Genomic DNA, 21,778 nt, shown 5'->3' with positions numbered 1-21,778 from the left:
TGTGTGGAAATGCCTAATGACTGAAGTGACTGCTCACAAAAACCTGAGGGTCCTGTTTCGAGTCTCGGTCTGGCAGGTATATTCCACTAGCATGACATATTCGTTAGACTGAGTTGGTTACTGGTATGTTCTTTCCGCAAATTCAACATTATTCGGTAAATCTATTGGTGATGATTAAAATTGCATCATCAGGCGTGATAGCAAATAATGAAATTTTATGTATTGTCTAGGCTCTTAATTCTTGGAAGAATGCTTGATTAACTTTTATGTGATTTGGGGGAATACATATACACTATGTGATCAAAAGTATCCCAACACCTGGCTGAAAATGACTTGTAAGTTCGTGGCACCCTCCATCGGTAATGCTGGAATTCAATACTCGTATGGTGTTGGCCCACCCTTAGCCTTGATGACAATTTCCACTCTCGCATGCATACGTTCAACCAGCAAGGTTTCTTGGGTAATGGCAGCCCATTCATCACGAAGGGCTCCACTAAGGAGACATATCGATGTCGGTCGGTGAGGTCTGGTACAAGGTCGGCTTTTCAAAACATCCCAGAGGCGTTCTATAGAATTCAGGTCAGGACTCTGTGCAGGCCAGTCCATTACAGGGATGTTATTGTCGTGTAACCACTCCGCCACATGCCGTGCATTATGAAAAGGCGCTCGATTTTGTTGAAAGATGCAGTCGCTATCCCCACATTGCTCTTCAACAACGAGAAGCAAGAAGGTGCTTAAAACATCAATGTAGGCCTGTCCTGTGATAATACCACGCAAAACAACAAGGGGTGCTAGCCCCTTCCAAGAAAAAAACGACCACACGATAATACCACCGCCTCCGAATTCTACTGTTGGCGCTACACACTCTGGCAGATGACGTTCACCGGGCATTCGCCATACTCTCACCCTGCCATCGAATCACCACGCAGTTTACCATGATTCCCACTCCACACAACCTTTTTCCACCGTTCAATCGTCCAATGTTTACACTCCTGACACCAAACGAGGCGTCGTTTGGCATTTACCGGCGTGATGTGTTGCTTATGAGCAGCCGCTCGATCATGAAATCCAAGTTTTCTCACCTCCCACCTAACTGTCACGTTACTTGCAGTGGATCCTGATGTAGTTTGGAATTCCTGTGTGATGGTCTGGGTAGATGTCTGCCTATTACATATTACGACCCTCTTCAACTGTCGGCAGTCTCTGTTAGTCAACAGACGAGGTCGGCCTGTACGCTTTTGTGCTGTACGTGTCCCTCCACTATCACATCGGAAACAGTGGACGTAGGGATGTTTAGGAGTGTGGAAATGTCGCGTACAGACGTATGACACAAGTGACACCCAACACCTGGCCACATTCCAAGTCCGTGAGTTCCGCGGAATGCTCAATTCTGCTCTCTCACGATGTCTAATGACTACTGAGGTCGCTGATATGGGGTAACTGGCAGTAGGTGGCAGCACATTGCACCTAATATGAAAAACGTATGTTTTTGTGGGAGTCCGGATACTTTTGATCACATAGTGTAGTTGACAATTATAGCAGAAAGAAAGGCTCCATACCGGCTACCCGTCGAGTAGAACTGGGTTTCGATGGTAGATACAGGTACGTCATTCCACGCTGCTTCAACTGTACGCCAGAGATCAGCACCTGCTCTGAGTGGCGGGCAATGACATAACAGTCTGTCGGCAACGCACGACCAGAGGTATTGTGGATCAGGACAGAACGAGCAACATGCGGGCTTGCGTTATCGTGTTGAAATGTAATATCATGGAGACCTCGAAAATTGAAAAATCCACTTGGCCTGAAAACGTTAAAAATGTAACGCCTGCTGTCTGAACTACGGGATATGCGTACCAGTGGTAATCCTGCTGTATACCAAATGGGACGCCGAACCGGGTTTGGCCTGAATGACCCGAAACGAATGCAAAGCGTTTTCCTGCTGCTCATAACACTGCGAACTGTCGTCGACGGTAAGATGTACGGGAATCATGGGCCTAGGAAAGGGAATGGTTTCATTGATGTCCTTTATGCCACCTCCTGAGCGTTTTCGAGCTGATTCTGAGTGACGGTGTGACTGTAACGTTTTCCCCGGCCACTCATAAGAAAATCACGCGATTTCAACGCTGTGAGTCGTAGTTCTAGCCTCCATCGAAGAGGGGCCAAAAGTGGGGTAAAATGTCGGTAAGCGGGGTTGTACCGACCTTCCGAAGGGAAACGTTCACAATGGCGTTGGGCAGAATTTTGGTGAAATTTGGTGCCAGTGTGACGTCATTAATTCATCTTTCACTTCACATGAACTTCTGAGCTCTGACCTTTTTTTCGTGTGTGCCGAGACCTTACTGTATGAAGCGTCGCGGAGTCCGAGGATAACGGCGCGGGGCGCCACACGTTTCCACCATCGCAGAGGAAGGTTGTGTGCACGTTTGAGCGAAATTTCAAACGTAAGCGTCGCAATGGGTGGAAATTAATTTCGAGAAAATTGATCGTCTAATTCTATTGTGCAGTATACTTCGCGCAGTTGCGGTGAATTTGCATATCCAAGCATGTGGTATTTCACATGATTAGGACGTTTACTGCTTGCCGACTTCGTGATTTTGCTGTTTTAATGGTCAGCAGTGTATTAAATCCTTATACTAGCGTCGGTTGTCGAAGCTGTCTGATGGCTGACGGAAGCAGCGTCATTTTTCGTTTTTTTTTTTTTTACTGAGTCTAGCTGATACAATGAACAGTGTTAGTTGTATTCAAAAGTTTTCTATGTAGTTGTGAGTGTATTACGTCGCAGCTGTGTGAATTCGAAGGCGGGTAAATTGTTGGTGCTCTATCGTGGGTGCATACATAACCAAGGTAGCCCAAGCTTTCCGTGTTTCAAGACGCACCATACCGAAGATTCATATCGAATGCAGGGAAATCGGGAAAACATCATTCGTAACGTGAACCAAATTGTGTGTTGAGTTATCCTGACAGGCAGTCACTGAAGAGTATGACGATGAAATACGAAGGGAACGACAGCTACAAAACTCACTGCAGAACTGAATGTCACACCTGCGAACCCTGACAGCACTAAAACAACATGAAGGGAATCACAGAAACAGGGAATTGCAGCGCGACCTAAAGTTACAAAACCACTCGATAGTGGACAGGAAAACGTCGTCCCGAAGCCATAAAACGTGGACTGTGGGCCATGGAAGAAAGTCATTCGGTTAAATGGTTTAAATGGCTCTGAGCATTATGGGACTCAACTGCTGTGGTCATAAGTCCCCTAGAATTTAGAACTACTTAAACATAACTAACCTAAGGACATCACACACACCCATGCCCGAGGCAGGATTCGAACCTGCAACCGTGGCAGCAGCGCGGCTCCGGACTGGAGCGCCTAGAACCGCACGGCCACCGCGGCCGGCTCATTCGGTCAGATAAGTTGTTTCAAGCGGTTTACAACTTCTGGTCGAGTTTAAGTCCCACGAATGAAAAATGACGATCTTCGGTGATGATTTGAGCAGCCTTATCATGGTATACTATGGGTTCCATAGGTTGGGGTTGTTGGGGTTGTCTGGGGGGAAGAGACAAAACAGCGAGGTCATCGGTCTCATCGGATTGTTCCATAGGTACTCTGCTATATCGCATTAATGCCAAGGATTTTGTGGTCATTTTGGCTGACCAGGTCCATCGTATGGTACAACGTTTGTTCCGCAACGATGACGCTGTGTTCCAAGAAGACAGGGCCCCATTTCACATAGTTCACATCGTCCAAGGTTGGTTTTTGTCAGCAGCTCCTCTGGCCACCAGAGTGAGCAGATTCCAATATTGTTGAGTCTTTGCTGTCTACTTTGGAGAGAAGGGAGCGTGATCGCTAATCCGTCGTCGTTACCTGAACTTGCCATTATTTTTCAGGAAGAATGGTAGCCTATAAGATTCTCTTGTAAACCATACAAGACCTGTATTTATCCATTATGTGACAACTGGAAGCTGTTTTGAATGCAAAGGTTTTCCTGCGCCTTATTAGGCATTGCAATGTACTGTGTCTGTGGTGATTCCATATATTTGTCCGCCCCCTATTTGAGACGCACCTGGTGAGGCGGCGGCAATCGCCTGGTGGCTGGTGTACTGCGACGAGACGGCGGCCGGGTGCTGACGGTGCTGCGTCGACAGCACGTAGTCCGGCTGCTGCTGTGGTTGCTGTTGCTGGTACTGTTGCGGCTGCTGCTGGTAATACGTGTGTCGCTGAGGCAGACTGCCGAAGGCGTCCTGCTGTGTCTGTGTCTGGGGTTGGGCCTGCGGCTGCTGCGGGAAGAAGTGGAGCTGCTGCGTCGCTTGCTGCTTGCTGCCGCCAAAGTACGCGTCGCTGGAGAAGGGCGGGAAGCTGACGTAGGAGGAGGTGGAGCCCGCGCCCGGCCCCTCGAGCAGGAAGTCGGAGGCGCGCGGGGGCGGCAGCAGCGAGTGCAGGTAGTAGGGCCCGGGGTGCGTCTGCTGCGCCGCCGACAGGTCGCGGCTGTCCTCGGGGAAGGCGGCGGGGGGCGGCTGGTCGCGCGGGGGCGGCACCAGGCGGCCCGAGAAGCCCGCGTTCTGGTCGCGCCGCGGGCCCACCGCACTGCAACACACACACCACCTCAGCACTCGTAATGGAACGGAATAAGAAGATAGTTAGGCCCCAGTACATTTTAACAGACATATCTACGATTGCTCCATTAAATTTCGAGCGTGCAGTCGCATAAATTCTGTCGTATACAGTTCGGCTATCTTCAGAGTAAGCCCAAAGACTGCTACACACGGTTTGAATCATACTTGACAAACAGGATACAAAAGGCTGTGATGAATAATTCTGGTAATGTCGGAAACGTAGAAAGGTAATAATTGCGGAGAAATCACAAAGGGAGTCCCACAAATCCCATTAATGAGAAAGCAACACAAGAGTTAGTAAATAGTATTTTCCAGAGAATTATTAAATGGTTCTCTGGAAATGGACTCCTCCTGTTTTTTTTTTTTTTTTTTTTTTTTTTTTTTTTTTTTTAAAGAACGTACTATATTCAATTCTGTACAATAACCAGAGACACATGTAGCACATGAGCAGCAGAATACCCTAAATTTTTGGGTGTACATACAGTTGAAACTTTGAACTGGAAGAAACAAATTACTGAGCTTCTCAAACAATTAAGTTCAGCTTATAATTGATGATTTTGGTAATAAACGTATCGAACTCCTGACATATTTTTCACATATACACTCAATAATGTCTTGCAGAATTATTTTCTGGGGTAACTGTAAGAAAATATCGATTACACAGAAGCGAGCAGTACAAATAATACGTTATGTCTACCCGTGGATGTCATATAGATATCTCTTCAAAGAGTTACGCTTTTTAACTGTGCCATCACAATACATATTATCGCTAGTGAAATCCATCGTAAATAATCCATCACAATTTGAGACAAACAGTGATGTACATGCCTACAACACGAGAACAGAAAAGTCCTGTAAAATGTCTCGTTCCCCATTATTTCGATAAAAGAATCGTTCAGATATCCTATGGAATATTAACTAACTAACTGAAGCTACAGCACTCACTTCGTCCTTTCAGACTCTCCGACCATGCCATTGCGCATGCGGTCACAGATACGAGGGCGTGCTGCAAAGTAATGCCTCCGAATTTTTTTTCTGTTCTCAATATTGTGTATTGTGTATTAAACAGAGGACCTAGAAACAACGGAGAGGCTTCGTCCCGCCGTAGCCCTCAGTGGTTCACAATCCCAGAACAGGCCACAGCAGTCCACCCAACCCACCGCCGCTCCGCACCGAACCCAGGGTTATTGTGTTGTACGGCACCCAGTGGACACCCCTGGGAACGTCTCATACCAGGCGAGTGTAACTCCAAATGCTTGCATGGTAGAATAATTGTGGTGTACGCGTACGTCGAGACGCTGTTTGCGCAGCAATCGCCAACATAATGCAACTGAGGCGGAGTAAAGGGAACCAGCCCGCAATCGCCGAGGCAGCTAGGAAATCCGCCTTAAAAACCATCCACAGGCTGGCCGGCACACCGGACCTCGACGCTAATCCGCCGGGCGGATTCGTGCTGGGGACTGGCACGCCTTGCCGCTCGGGAAGCAGCGTGTTTTTTTGTTATTTTTTTCTTTTTTCTGTGTTTTCGTTTTATGTTTTTTTATTTTTTTACGCAATGTCCTAACCACTTTTTTCTTTTTCTTTTTTAAGACGCTACCCTTTTTTTAGACGCTACCCCTTTTTTTATTTTTTATTTTTTTTATTTTTTTCCTTTTTTTGTTTTTTTTATTTTATTTAGACGCTACCCCCTTTTTGGACCACTTTTTTCCCTTAAAAAGCCCCTTAGGAAAATGGAACTAAAAGAATAAATAAAAAAATAAAAATCCTAAGTGCCACCGCCACTTGTCATATGATTACATTTAGGGAGCGTGTACAAATGAGAATTCTAGTAACTAAGTGTTACAAGTAAGTGTTACAATAACAAAGGTGGCATAAGAGAGTAAACAAAAAATAAAAATATAAACCACTGATGTAATTCTAACTAAAAGGTTCTTCAATAATGTAACTGGTTCCACTTGGAGCCTCGCCATCGTTATCTGAAATCTCCAATAGCGCCTTTGAAGGGCATCTGCAACGGAGGCATTCTGCTTCGCTAGTGCCTCAAGGAAAACAGTATCCTTGCAGCAGCTTGTCTCTTCCTTTGGTCATGGCTGACAAGGCAGAACGTTGAGCCGTTAGTGTGATGCGGCACAGCACATTAACCACAGCCTGGCACTCCCCAGCTGAGTGGGGGGTTAACGAAAACGCTGCGTAAATAATTTGCGAAGAGCGTACGGTATTTCGGTGTGCTTTCGAGGGCATTATGAGCATTTTGTAGGAACCACCAGTAATCAAGCTGCTCTTTCTCTCCGTCGCTAAAGATGTAGGCGACGGTAAGTCCTTTGAACCATGTAAGCGCATGATATTTTGCAGCCGGAAAGTAAGTTTCATCGGGACAGAGTAGGGTCTGCGGGTCAGTCATATCAGGTGTGACCCGGAGGTAACAAGCCAATATCTTCTGTGTTAGTCGCCAAACTCCGGACGATGATGTGCAAGTAAAACGATGTTCATCGGTGTCCAAAAGGTGACAATCTGGGCAATAAGGGGAGTCTGCCAGTCCAATAGTGTGAAGTCGCTGGCGTGTGGCATATTTTTTGTTGGCGATCTGATACCACTTCGAACGCACCGTGGATGACAGAAAGTGGTGGTGTATCGTTTTCCACACTCTTGGCCAGTGAACCGTAGGGTACTTGTTTTCCACCACGTTATGGTGAACAGCCCGCAGAAGGTTGGTATAAAAATCTTTCGCCTTTGGTGGACGTGTGGCGGAGAGGTTCGAGCTGACATAGCTGTAATCAAGAATGAAGGTCGACACATGGGAGAGAACGTGTTAGACCGCGCGGCTAGCTGCCCGAGCTCTCAAAATTGGTTCAGATATTACATGTTAACGATATTACTCTGTCGACTTTGCCACTTCGGTGACGCAAGCTGCAACCCTCTGCTGCTAGAGGCCTCCGAACCGTAACATCTAACAAGGCGGCGTGTGACGTAACTACGTCGGTGAGTGAGAAACAGCGTGCTGTAATCGAGATTCTAACTCCAGGAACTTTCGTTCATACATCGAGCACCCTTTCCTTCAGCATGACAATGTCAGACCACAAACGAGCGCTGCCAAATCTGCAACAATCCGATGCCTTGGGTTTACTGTCGTCGATCTTTCTCCATACAGTCCCGGCTTCGACCCTCCGATTTTTCTCTCTTCCCAGAACCTAAAGAACGCCTTCGAGGACTTCACTTCGGTAGTGATGAAGCTATGCAGGCGGATGTCAGGTTACGGCTTCATCAACAAAGTCAGACATTCTACAATGACGGTATTAAGAAACTGGACTCTTGCTGGAAGAAATGTGATTGTCGCCAGGGTGGTTACGTTGAGAAATAAAAGTGTAGTCACGAATAAGAAGGATGAAGAATGTTAATAAAGTATTTCTCTATCCCGCAGCCATTACGAATCGAGACACAAAAGAATTAACGACATCTAGCTGTTAGTGAGCGTCGATACAGATCAATGGGGAAAGTTAAAAGGGTTTCGAGCGCGGGCCTCCTGCTCGCTAAGCAGACGCACTGTCAACTGCAGCCTCCGGTCACAGTGGTCAGTACAATTGCACGAACTATCCTAGGACGTCTCCCATGAGGCCCAAATTCTCGATTTATCCACAAGCTACTGATCTAATGCCCCCGCCCGTTATCCTCGTTACCCGAGAAGTTTGCGCTGACCACTGTGTCCGGATGGCTTATAAGGGAAGGACGTCAGACGCGGCCCACCTATTTGGTTCATTTTCGACAGGTCGTTTGTGTATGAACAAAACCTCAGGGCCGCGCGGGATTAGCTGAGCAGACTAAAGCGCTTCACTCATGGACTGTGTGGCTGGGTCCGGGCGGAGGTTCGAGTCCTCCCTCGGGCATGGGTGTGTGTGTGTGTGTGTTTGTCCTTAGGATAATTTCGTTAAGTAGTGTGTAAGCATAGGGACTGATGACCTTAGTAGTTAAGTCCCATAAGATTTCACATACATTTGAACATTTGAACAAAACCTAAGGACCTAGCTCCCAGATTTTGAGAAAACCACTCTTAAAGTTCATGACACTAAATCGATTCAAAATTAACTGCGTCGATAGAGTGTTTTTCATCTCATGTATGCTGTCGGAAAACGCGTATTTTCCGAAAAATCAAGAAAAGAAACTTTTACGACTGTCGCTTATACACACATCAAGATAGACATGCTTCAGCGAAAGCGGCACTAGCCGAGTGACAGCCGGCACGGCAGTTCAGTGCGTTCGGTCAGAGAGCTGACTGGCTTCTGAAACGATAAATAAATAAATAAATCAAAATAAAGAAACCTGAGTGAGAGATTCAAAGATGAATTTGACTGGGTGTCATGAGACGGCCACCCAGACCGAAAGCAGAGAACAATAATGAAAAAAGTGAAGGGAAAAAGTGATGAAGACATCTGGTTCAAGAGCAGAGATTTCGTATTCGTTTCCTATAGGGATACTGCATTTTTTGTTTTTATTTTTGCATGTGTAGCTTTTGGAAAAATGAAATTATCGTGTGGCATTGATGGCCTGGACGTCCCATCCGGGAGAGTTCACTCTCCAGGTTGCAAGTCTTATTTTAGGTGACGTCCTATTGGATGATATGGGTCGCGGTGATGATGAATACAACACAAAACATTGTCTACGAGCGGAGAAAATCTCCAGTCTGGCCGGGAATCGAACCCAGGCCCGCTCCGTGGTAGGCAAACAGGTTACCACTCAGCTACGCAGGCGAACGTAGTTTTGGGAATAGATTGGAATTAAAGGATTCATAACTTAAATAAATCTATGGGGAGTGTAGCAAATAAATAATACTGGAATCATTTTTATTGCTGAATAACTACAATTTCCGTCCAAACATCATAATCAAAACGATTTTTCAGTCTATATAAGGAGAAACAGTACTTCGGAAGACGTGTCATATCTGTATGAAATGGCAAGCAGTTCACTTGGTTGTACCTCGGAGGACCACAATCCCTCTCTTGCGCCGATGGCAGAACTGTGAACACCCCACTCTGCTCTGTTGAATTCCCCAGAAGTGTCGCCACTGTCCATCCGCCCTACGCTAACGTGTTACCATGAGGCATCCGGGTGGTCTTGACCTGAGACTGTACGTTATGACGGGAGCGGGAGTAGGGCGGACGTACCTGAAGGAGGCGAGCACGCTGGGCGTGGGCGTGGTGGCCACCTTGCGGCGCTCGGCGTCCTCGAGGTGCGCCCTCAGCTTGTCGAGCACGGGGTGGCCCACGGCCTGCGTGCTGTAGCGCGGCTGCTCCGTGCTGCCAGCCACCGGGCGCCAGCCGTCCTGCAACACAGCCACAACCATAGACTTACTAAATAAAAACTAGACCGCGCATTGGCGCTACTGTCGCGTCCCCACAATGAACGTGACAGAAGCCGCCATTTGCAGGGAAACAGTGCGTAAGCATGGTTCGTTCGTTGCTGCTTTTAATTGTAACAGTAAGAATGGAAGCAAAGCCGAAGACGGAAACAATGTTACATTTCACAGGTCAGTCATTTCTGGTTGTTTGTTACTTTCTATTACTTGTATATAGTATTTTCATGGAGAAATAATAGATCATGAGCGTTTGTTTTTGTTTAGATTTCCCCTTACAAATCTGAAATGGATAGTTGCTACTCGGAGAGAGAACTTCCAACCGACAGCATCTCTTCATTTTGAAGAGAATTGTTACATGGAAAATTATGTAAATAGACGTCAACTGAAGGACGATGCTATACCGACAGTGAGTGGAGTTCCAACTCATTTGAAAAAGGTATAGTATCCTGGAAATCGTGCAATATAGGCCTAGGTTAATTAGTGTGGAAATACTGTCAGTGTGTATAATTTTGAACGTTCCATTTCCAGGTTACCAAGGCAAGGAAACCTCCAAACCCAAAGCCAAGAACATGATAGGTATTTAGATTTTTAATCAAATATAAATTAAGTATGAAGCAGAGGGAGGTCGAATAATTGCGTTTAGAAACTTAACATGTGTTGGTGGTGATTATACTTTGTAAATGATCAAATATTTGACCAAATGTTGCAAACTCAACCACTTTAAGAGGTGCTATCAGTGTTAAAAACTAATGTGCGAATGAAATTCCTACGTTATTTAAAGTGATATGGATTATTACAATTAATCATACCAAACTTCGAATGTAGACAATACTGTGCTAAACAGAAGTAAGCGTGCAAAATCTACACAGTAGTCGGCTAAAGGCAAACAGGACTTGACAGGAAAATTACGTGAAATAAATTATAATCGTACTGTCTGCTACTTTAAAAGTTTCATGTAATTATCTAATGCAAATAACTCGATGTAAACTCGCTCTTTTAAGAGCCTTACATTCTTAAATTTCGCGCATCTATGTAGACGTATTTCGGAAATTAGGAAACTTCATTCATTTAAGTATACTTTTAAAAAAATCCCGAATACTCAGTTTTTTTTAAACAAACATGCGTTTAATTTGTGCTTCAATTTGCTCTTGTTGCGTCTCATATACTTCAAATCACAGCCCCAGTACTAGGATTCATCCCTGCAAATGGGGGCGATCAGCTGCTTCAATTGGGGTACAGTTGCCTCGCTTCTCCGCTACGGCGTGGTAGAGGCTTGGCCACAACATCCATATACCTCACTGTGCAGTGCCAGAGTGCGCACCATTCAACGAAACATCATCGACGTGGGCTATCGGAGCCGAAGGCCCACTCGTATGCCCTTGATGACTGCACAACACAAAGCTTTACGCCACACATGGGCACGTCAACACCGAAGCTGGACTGTTGATGGCTGGAAACATGTTGCCTGGTCAGAAACGTCTCGTTTGAAATCGTATCGAGCAGATGGACGTGTACTGGTATGGATACAACCTCATGAATCCATGGACCCTGTATGTCAGCAAGGGACTGTTAAAGCTGGTGGAGGCTCTGTAATGTTGTGGGGCGTGTGCAGTTGAAGTGACATTGGACCCCTGATACGTCTAGATACGACACTGACAGGCGACACGTATCTAAGCATCTTGTGTGATAACCTGCATCCAATCATGTCCACTGTGCATTCTGACGGACTTGAGCAATTCCAGCAGGACAATGCAACATTGTTGAGCATACTTGGGATGCCTTGCAACGTGCTGTTCAGGAAAGACCTCCACCCCCTGTATTCTTACTGATTTATGGACAACCCGCAGGATTCATGGTGTAAGTTGCCTCCAGCAGTACTTCAGACATTAGTCGAGTCCATACCACGTCGTGTTGCGGCACTTCTGCGTGCTCGCGGGGGTCCTACACGATGCTAGGCAGGTGTACCAGTTTCTTTGGCTCTTCAGTGTGGCACATTTATAATCTCAGTTATCAAAAGTGTTAATTATATATAAAATGTTCTTTGCTTGTTGGGGTCGAGTTTAAACAACATCGTTGTACAGTAAAATCCATTCAAGATCTCTTTGTCTTTTTGGCCAGTTTTAAGCAATTCTTGTTGAGAAACGCGTGATGTAGACCGCGAAGGTGGAGTTAAGGTACATTTTTTTACATAGAAATGTTTTTGTAACAGAAGATGTGCTCTTCGAAAAAAACTATTACCCTAAATGACGGAAATAATCAAAAGAAAAAGCTTCACAAAAAATAATTTTAGTATGTCGCAAAACCAAATTTACGACCCTGGATCAACCTTCTTCAGACGCGAAACATACGTCTAGATATACTTAACCAATGATAAACATCGATAAAACCACAAAGAGGAGCAAAAGATTAGAAGAAACAATTTTACAAGTTCAATAAGTAATGCAACACTTTTTGTTTTCTTTGACCAGTTTCGCTTGCAAAAATGCACATTTTTTTGTGGAACATTGTGGAATGTTCACGCTTCAGCCCCTATTGTTTCATGAGGTTACGACATGTGGCGGAGCTTACAAACTGGTGTCTGTGATGGAGGTGTCACTGAGTTTTCTTTCGCGCAAAACCAGAGCACCGCAAATCTCCATAGGCGCTTGCAGAATGTCTACGGAGGGCTGACAATGAACGAAAACACCGAGAGTCGTTGAGCAAGGCGTCTGTCACCATCGGAACAAGGTCGCGCAAACCTGTCCCATCTCCCGAGTGCAAGCCGGCGTCACACAACCGTCACTCCAGCTATGTTGGAGTGTTGGGACATTGTCACTAGAGAATATCGACGCGTCACAATCAAAAACCTCGTTGCACGACTGGACGTCTCTGTTGTTAGTGCCAACATGCTTGTCCACCAGTTAGGTTACTCAAAGGTATCTACCCGCTGGGTTCCTCGCCGCCTAATAGAAGAACATAAAGAGGATGATCGTGACAGACTTTTGGTCGAACATCATCACAGACAAAGAAACATGGGTTCGTCAACTCGAACCGGAATCAAAACGGCAATCTACAGTGCGGCTCTCCACTGAAGAAACAGTTCAAAGCCGCGCCTTCAGCCGGAAAATTCATGGCGACGATCTTTTAGGATGCTGAAGGGCTTACTCTATTTGACGTCCTCCCGCATGGTGCAACAATCAACTGTGAAGTGTACTACGCTACCCTCAGGAAATTGAAGAAACGACTTCAGCGTGTTCGTCGTCACAAAAACGCGGACAAACTTCGCCTTCTCGATGACAACATGACGCCTCACACAAGTCTGCGCACCCGAGAAGGCCTCAAAAAAACTTCATTGGACTCAGTCATCCACCATACAACTTGGATCTCGCACTCTCCGACTTCCATGTATCTGGCCCAATGAAGGATGCACCCCGCGGGAAGCAGTACGCGGATGATGGGGAAGTTATTAATGTAGCAAGACGTTGGCTCAGCCGTCGACCAGTAGTGTGATATCATGCGCACGTACAAGCCGTTACAGAAAGGTGGCGTAAGGCTGGCGCATAGAACGGAGATTATGTTGAAAAAAAAAAAGGTCTTGTAGCCAGAACGATGGGCAACAATATACTGTATTGGAATGCTGAATAAAACCAACCTGCTCTCAGAAAAAAATGTGTTGCATTGTGAATTGTTATGCCGTACAGCGATGATTCAGCACTGTTTCGTACGTTTTCAAGGTATTGGGAATCATTTACGCAGACCGTAACAATATCACCATGGAAGTTTGCTGAACGAAAAGAGTATGTTAGAAGTTCAAAGTGAAGCAGCTGATCATATACATACTTGCAGACTTCAGAATGTACATTACACACGTCGTCCCGCGCTAAGATCATTGCGGAACAAAAGCAGCCCAGTTTCAGAAGAGAGACCATCTTCCAGGTTTCCTGCACGCAGTGTTTTGCTGCGGTGCGGATGACAGGGGCATCACATTGTGGGAATGGATTGGCGTGACAACTGGAAACGAACTAAAGAGCTGAAGAACGCGGAACAGTACGATTCTTGTGAGCAAAATGTCTAAGTTGCACGGTGAAATTCTAGCGGTATATGGAACAAATGCAATGTTGTTTCCAGTTCTAGGGAAATTATGTCGACAATTTGATCAAATCCACAAAGACGTTGGTGATGCTGATCCGCCATACGGTACAGATCTGACACCATGCGATTTCCATCGGCAAGATGAAGAAACGTCTGGAGCAAAAGAGATTCTCCAACGACGAGGACGTGCAATCAGAGGCTCTCGAAACGTTGCGTGACCAGGCAGTGGATTTCTATCGGCGAGGTATTGAACAATGGGTACAACGTCCCGTACGCTGTTGTCAGAGATTTGGTAACTATGTCGAAAAACAGTGTCATATATTTGTGTCACTTTGACGCGTCGTGTAGCATTCAGTAAGAGTTACTTGACCTGCCGTAGTAAAGTGTAGGTTATTTTTTGAACAGCCTTCGTAAATATACACAGTCCATTGGAAGGAGGAGCATACTTAGTCCCAATATCAGCGAATTCCTACCGTATAGAAACCGCTGTATGTACTACCTGTATTCTTCCGTACTCTGCCTGATCTCTTTTACGTCAAGTTTATTTCGGTTTAAAATTTGTACCACCAGTTAACATTTACGTCTGTTGTTTTCACTTCGGCTCTTTTTAAGCATTTATTCCTCTCAGCACTATTACGCACAATTTTATATTATTTGGTGTCTTTTATTTTGGTCCATATCTGTAAATGGATTATCTACAATTTTTAATGCGATTAGTGTTTTATGTCAGTTTTATTCATGACTTGTTACAGCTCCCATATTTGGTGTTTAACCCTTGCCTTTATTTGGCAATTAAATAATACTCCGTACCTCACAGCTGACTATCGCCATCGGTTATGAGATGAGGACTGGCACACGCCTCGCAAGGAGCCCTTTGAGTGCTAAGTCGCAAGTTCAGTACTCATTAGAAAGTGTTGTGTCAACAATGATGATAGGAAAAATGTTAGCTGCTTATCACCCACATTGTGCATCAGGAGGTGGACAGAAAATGAGTGTCCAGGAGATGCAATGAGCTGCATGTATTACACTTCACGAAATCGACGTCATCCTGCTTATATTATTAGATTTACTTTCGCTTCAGTTCTCAGCAACCATATATAGCAAGTACAGAAAGTCATTAAATACCTACAAACATCCTGGTTACTACATTTTTCTTTTATACTGAATGTAAGGAAACGAGGTAACAATAAAATGAAAAGAAAATTTAATTTATAAGAAAAAGGTATAATAGCATTAAAAAGTTCTACAGAAGAGTAAAATATGTTTCTCTGTAAAAAGGACAAGCAATACCCACCTCCGTAGCGAAGACAGCTAGCGCACACCTAAGCGGTGGCGTTCGTCTCGGAAGCAGGCTAGATGGTTGGATTTCTAGTGTTGGAAGAAAATTTCACGTCCAGTATTTTGCCGAGAGTGGAATGAGATGTGATGTTAACTTCATGATCACTAGACAACGCGCCAATATCCTTCATCAAATTGTAAATCTCCCATCATTCTCTCGTAGAGTGAGAGCATGTGTTCCCCATTGTGCGATAATAATAAGTTATGTATCGCCACCTGGTCTCATTCTCTACCTTCTTTTCTTATATCATCATACAACACAAACATGACACAACAGTACACACACACACACACACACACACACACACACACACCTACACCTGTTATAGTCAGCTGTTCTCAACAGTTACAGCACAATTCTCGTACGCTTTGTGCGACAAGAATGAAAAGTCTTGCCTATTAAGCAGTTGAACAACTTTCTTGACCTCCCAGCTAACAATACCATCCGACTCTCTCTCTTACACTAGAAGCAATTACCTGGAGTTACGAAAACAATATGAATCATTTGCTGATACTCTGTATCCATTCATAAAAAATCTAAGGTAGTTCACTTCTGCTCTATATTATCATACTTCATCTATATAAACTCTCTTTGGCAGAAAGGATATCTAAAATGGGAACCATGTCTTGTGAGCTATTGTTTCAAACTGAACAGAATGAAAGTAAAGAGATAATTTAGCAGAGTTACGTTAAACCCGAAACTTACAGTAGCCCGAAAGTTAATTTATCTACGCCATACGCAGCTAGGGTTACTGGTAGAGAATATATAACTAAATATTTGTAAATTACAGTTTCCGCAACTCGCTTGCTGTCAGTATTCATTATAAATAATTTGCCCCTCAGTGCAGGATATATAGTTGTTGTTAGATAATGATATTTTGTTCATTCAGATTCTATATTTAAGAGGCAGCTGGCATTTACGTGAAGCTGTATACATTTTATAGGCAACGAAATTTATTGGGTTGGAACAGATATTATCGAACGAGATGACGAGGTGGCACGATGATGACGACACCTCCATTTGATGGAGGTTTCCGGTTGTTTCCACAAATCACTTCAGGTGACTTCCGCGATGGTTTCATCGGCAAGAGTTGATTTCCTTTTCCAAGCTTTTCTACACTATGTGATCAAAAGTAACCGGATAACTGGCTGAGAATGACCTACAAGTTCGTGGCGCCCTCCAACGGCAATGCTGGAATTCGGTAAGGTGTTGTTCCAACCTTAGCCTTGATGACAGCTCCCACTCTCGCAGGCATACGTTCAACCAGATGCTTGAAGGATTTTTGGTGAATGGCAGCCCAGTCTTCACGAAGGACTGCACTGAGGAGAGGTATCGATGTCGGTCGGTGAGGCCTGGCACGAAGTCGGCGTCCCAAAACATCCGGAAGGTTTTCTATAGGATTCAGGTCAGGACTCTATGCACGCCAGTGCATTACAGGGATGTTATTGTCGTGTAACCACTCCCCCACAGGCCGTGCATTATGAACAGGTGCTCGATCGTGTTGAAAGATGCAATTGCCATCCCCGAATAGCTCTTCAACAGTGGGAAGCAAGAAGGTTATTAAAACATCAGTGTAGGCATGTGCTGTGATAGTGCCACGCAAAACAACAAGGGGTGCATGCTAAAAACAACCACACAATAACACCACCGCCTCCGAATTTTACTGTTGGCTCTGCACACGCTGGCAGATGACGTTCAACGCGCATCCGCCATAGGCTCACCCAGCCATCGGATTGCCACATTATGTTCCATGATTTGTCACTCCACGCAACCTTTCTCCACTGTTCAATCGTCCAATGTTTAGGCTCCTTTCACCAAGCGAGGCGTGGTTTGGCATTTACCGGCGTGATGGTGGCTTATGAGCAGCCTCTCGACCATGAAATCCAAGTTTTCTCACCTCCCACCTAACTGTTATAGTACTTGCAGTGGATCCTGGTGCAGTTTGGAATTCCTGTGTGATGGTCTAGATAGATGTCTGCTACGACCCTCTTCAACTGTCGGCGGTCTCTGTCAGTCAACATACGAGGTCGGCCTGTACGCTTTTGTGCTGTACGTGTCCCTTCACGTTTCCACTTCACTATCACATCAGAAACAGTGGGATGTTTGGGAGTGTGGAAATTTCACTTACAGACGTATGACACAAGTGACACCCAATCAGCTGACCACGCTCGAAGTCCGTGAGTTCCGCGGAGCGCCCCATTCTGCTCTCTCACGATGTCTAATGACTACTGAGGTCGCTGATATGAAGTGCCTGGCAGTAGGTGGCAGCACAATGCACCTAATATGAAAAACGTATGTGTTTGGGGTGTCCGGACATTTTTGATCACATAGTGTATGTGTGCTAGTGTTCAGGTTCTATTGACATTGATTTCGACTGGGCATTAAGATTTAATTTTCCATTCCTTTATCGTGGATTTGAGGTTCAGTGTCACCCAGCGCTGCTGTTAATGGAGCAAACTGAACAGTAAGTCCACATACATGGGTGCTGTTCCCTAAATGTGGCACGGTAATAAAATCATATTACATTATGTTGCGTGCGAAGGTGAAATGAAACTGTAATAGAAGATGACGAGAAATCATTTAGAAAGCGTGCGGAAAAATGTAAAACAACCAACTGGTTACGTCTCGCCATTCAGTATGATAATCGTGAATGACTGACGCAAAATACTGCAGTCAGGTACTCTGCGGGTCGTTCTGGTAGTAGTAATTAATTTCTCTCCTTCACGCATCCGCCCTCCCGCTTCTCTGCAACTTTTCCTTTTCATCCCTCTCCCAGTCCTTGAGCACTCCATCCCTCTTCTGTACGAGTAATAACATTAAATTATACAAACGCGTGATAAATTATGAAATGATGACGTTAGATTAATATGATTACGAATTTAAAAGCGTTCTGCGTTCGGGATGCGTCGAATTGATTATATATTAAGCGGACAATTATGGTTTCACGATTATGGAAGCGGTGGTGTGTGTTGTGAGACATAACCAAGTAGCTACTGAGGTCTGCGTGAATGTCAGTATGATTTGCTCACACAGTTCTGGTCCCCTCTTCGGACCACAAATAAAGGTGAAACCTGGTTAATTAGTAACGGCTGGCATTACAGATTCCCTTCTCCATTCTGTCGTAACAGCAGTGGGACGAACGCTGCCGCGTCGGAGGACGCTGCGACGCGTTCCCACAAAACCGCCGCCGCTGGTCTCGCAAGAGCCTGCGACGCTTTCGTGTATAGAGCGACGTGCTGGGTCACGACGCGCTAAAATTGCGCCGGAGTCCGTAGGAGACGAAACGGGAGCGTTTTCTCCCAGGGAGCTTTCCCAAGGCGTGTCATCAGTCACGACACTTCGCTCGTGTTGCTCTCTGAGTGGGTGCTTTTATGAAATGGCGGGTTTAGTAGCTATGTCCACTGTACTAGTATACAGGCAGATTCAGCTCGAGCGCGCATGAAACGGGAAATACCCCTCTAGATACTCTGAGGTAAGAAACGTGGAATCAGAGAGGCCAACTGATGACTGAAACATCTTGTTTCAACAGTTATCATTTCTATGGAGTGAACATTAATACACTAATGGCCATTAAAATTGCTACACCACGAAGATGACTTGCTACAAACGCAAAATTTAACCAACAAGAAGAAGACGCTGTGATATGCAAATGAGTATCTTTTCAGAGCATTCACACAAGGCTGGCGACGGTGACGACACCTACAACGTGCTGACATACACAAACAGCAGTTGACAGGCGTTGCCTGGTGAAACGTTGTTGTGATGCCTCGTGTAAGGAGGAGAAATGCGTACCATTACGTTTCCGGATTGTAGCCTATCGCGATTGCGGTTTATCGTATCGCAACATTGCTGCTCGCGTTGGTCGAGATCCAATGACTGTTAGCAGAATATGGAATCGGTGGGTTCAGGAGGGTAATACGGAACGCCGTGCTGGATCCCAACGCCCTCGTATCTCTAGCAGTCGTGATGACAGGCATCTTATCCGCATAACTGTAACGGATCGTGGAGCCACGTCTCGATCCCTGAGTCAACAGACGGGGACGTTTGCAAGACAACAACCATCTGCACGAACAGTTCGACGTTTTCAGCAGCATGGACTATCAGCTCGGAGACCATGGCTGCGGTTACCCTTGACGCTGCATCACAGACAGGAGCGCCTGCGATGGTGTTCTCAACGACGAACCTGGGTGCACGAATGGCAATACGTCATTTTTTCGGATGAATCCAGGTTCTGTTTACATCATCATGATGGTCGCATTCGTGTTTGGCGACATCGCGGTGAACGCACATTGGAAGCCCGTATTCGTCATCGCCATACTGACGTATCACCCGGCATGATGGTATGAGGTGCCATTGCTTACACGTCTCTGTCACCTCTTGTTAGCATTGATGGCACTTCGAACAGTGGACGTTACATTTCAGATGTGTTAACGACCCGTGACTGTACCCTTCATTCGATCCCTGCGAAACCCTACATTTCAGCAGGATAATGCACGACCGCATGTTGCAGGTCGTGTACGAGCCTTTCTGGATACAGAAAATGTTCGACTGCTGCCCTGGCCAGCACATTCTCCAGATCTTTCATCAACTGAAAACGTCTGCTCAACGGTGGCCGAGAAACTGGCTCGTCACAATACGCCAGTCACTTTTCTTGATGAAATGTGGTATTGTGTTGAAGCTGCATAGGCATCTGTACCTGTACACGCCATCCAAGCCCTGTTTGACTCAATGCCCAGGCGTTGTTCTGGGTACTGATTTCTCAGGATCTATGCACCCAAATTGCGTGAAAATGTAATCACATGTCAGTTCTAGTATAATATATTTGTCCAGTGAATACCCGTTTATCATCTGCATTTCTTCTTGGTGTAGCAATTTTAATGGCCAGTAGCGTAAAACCGACAAACTGTAGGGACGAATTCCTGACTGGGAATGGAGTAAAAGAGGTCTTACGAACATATGTCCGGAAACGGGCGGTGTGCGTGCAATGACAAGTCGTCTCGGAACACAGCACAGAGATGCATCGCGTCCACGTCACAACATCTGTTCAAAGTGGCCTACATGGGATGCAATGGACGCGTTCACACTTGGTTTCGTAGATTGCCGCAGTCTTTCGCACGGCTTCACAGGCGTCGTGTACCTGGTGCTGAAGGATCTGCTCATGAGGAACTGGTTCAGCCTACGCAACGTGTTTCAGATGCCCCCAGAAATAAAAATACAGGTACTTCAACTCTCGTGACCTAGCAGGCCATGTTACAGGGCCTCCGAGTCTTGTCCAAAATCCGGGGAAAATGTTGTTGAGGTGTCGGTGAACTGTAATGCGGAAGTGTAAATCGCAGAAACCACATAACGAGTCGTATTGCCAAAGGCGCATTCTCAAGCACGTAATCGAGGTACATTCCGCGCGTTGTGGAATAATAACCGGTCAAGTATGTGGTTGCCAAGAATGCGTGACCACACATTAATGCTGAACCGATGTTGATAAGACGTCTCAGCTATTCCCCGAGATTTGTCTGTGACCCACAGATGACGATTACGCAGGTTGATGGTGCCAGATCTGTAAAGGTTGCTTAAGCCCTACACCATTACACAGCCTCCACCAGCTTTAACAGTCGCCTGCTGACATGCAGGGCCATGGATTCATGTCTCCATATCTGTACACGTCCATCCGGTCGATACAATTTGAAACGAGACTCAACAGTCCAATATCGGTATTGAGGGACCCAGGCGAGGAGTAAAGCTTTGTGTCGTGTAGTCATCAGAGGTGGGTCTTCGCCTCCGAAAGCCCACATCGATGATGTTATATGGTTCGCACGCTGACACATTTTGATGGCCCAGCATTGAAATCTGCAGCAATTTGCGGAAGGGTTGCTTTTCTGTCACGTTGAACGACTCTCTTCAGTCGTCGTTGGTCCCGTTCTTTCAGGATCTTTTTCCGGCCGCAGCGACGTCGGAGATTTGATGGTTTACCGGTACACTGGTGAAATGGTCGTACGGGAAAACTCGGGAAAATTCCCGCTTCATCCTTACCTCGGAGATGCTGTGTCCCATCATTCGTGCGCCGATTACAACACCACGTTCAAACTCACTTAAATCTAAACCTGCCACTGAAGCACCAACAACCGATCTAACAACTGCGCCAGACACTTGTCTAATATAGGCGTTGCCGACCGCAGCGCCGCAATCTGCTCGTTTACATATCTCCGTATTTGAATACGCATGCCTATACCAGTCTCTTTGGCTATTCAGCGTATATTCAGTGTTTTAAATCCTACCATCACTGGGGTTCACAAACGATCTATCAAAGATAACACTAACTTTTTTAGAGTGTAATATTCGCTGACTATGCAGGAACTCCACTTGACAACAGCCAGAAAAATCAGTTAACAGCTCTATAATTTGTTATG

At 45.6% G+C, this 21,778-nt stretch overlaps 1 protein-coding gene across 1 annotated transcript in view; it reads right to left on the bottom strand.

Annotated features, from left to right (window-relative positions):
• Positions 1-21,778, bottom strand: part of LOC124613575 (protein piccolo-like) — a 208,379-nt gene that overhangs the window by 27,314 nt on the left and 159,287 nt on the right. The window contains exons 4-5 of the mRNA XM_047142289.1: positions 9,774-9,931; positions 4,068-4,588 (exon numbers count right to left, since the gene is read on the bottom strand). Of these exons, the coding sequence (XP_046998245.1) occupies positions 4,068-4,588; positions 9,774-9,931 (679 nt within the window). The remainder of the gene's footprint in view (positions 1-4,067; positions 4,589-9,773; positions 9,932-21,778) is intronic.

Source organism: Schistocerca americana, chromosome 4 (genome assembly GCF_021461395.2).
Source record: "Schistocerca americana isolate TAMUIC-IGC-003095 chromosome 4, iqSchAmer2.1, whole genome shotgun sequence".
NCBI classification, from domain to species: domain Eukaryota; kingdom Metazoa; phylum Arthropoda; class Insecta; order Orthoptera; family Acrididae; genus Schistocerca; species Schistocerca americana.
This window is presented reverse-complemented; position numbering and strand designations above follow the sequence as displayed.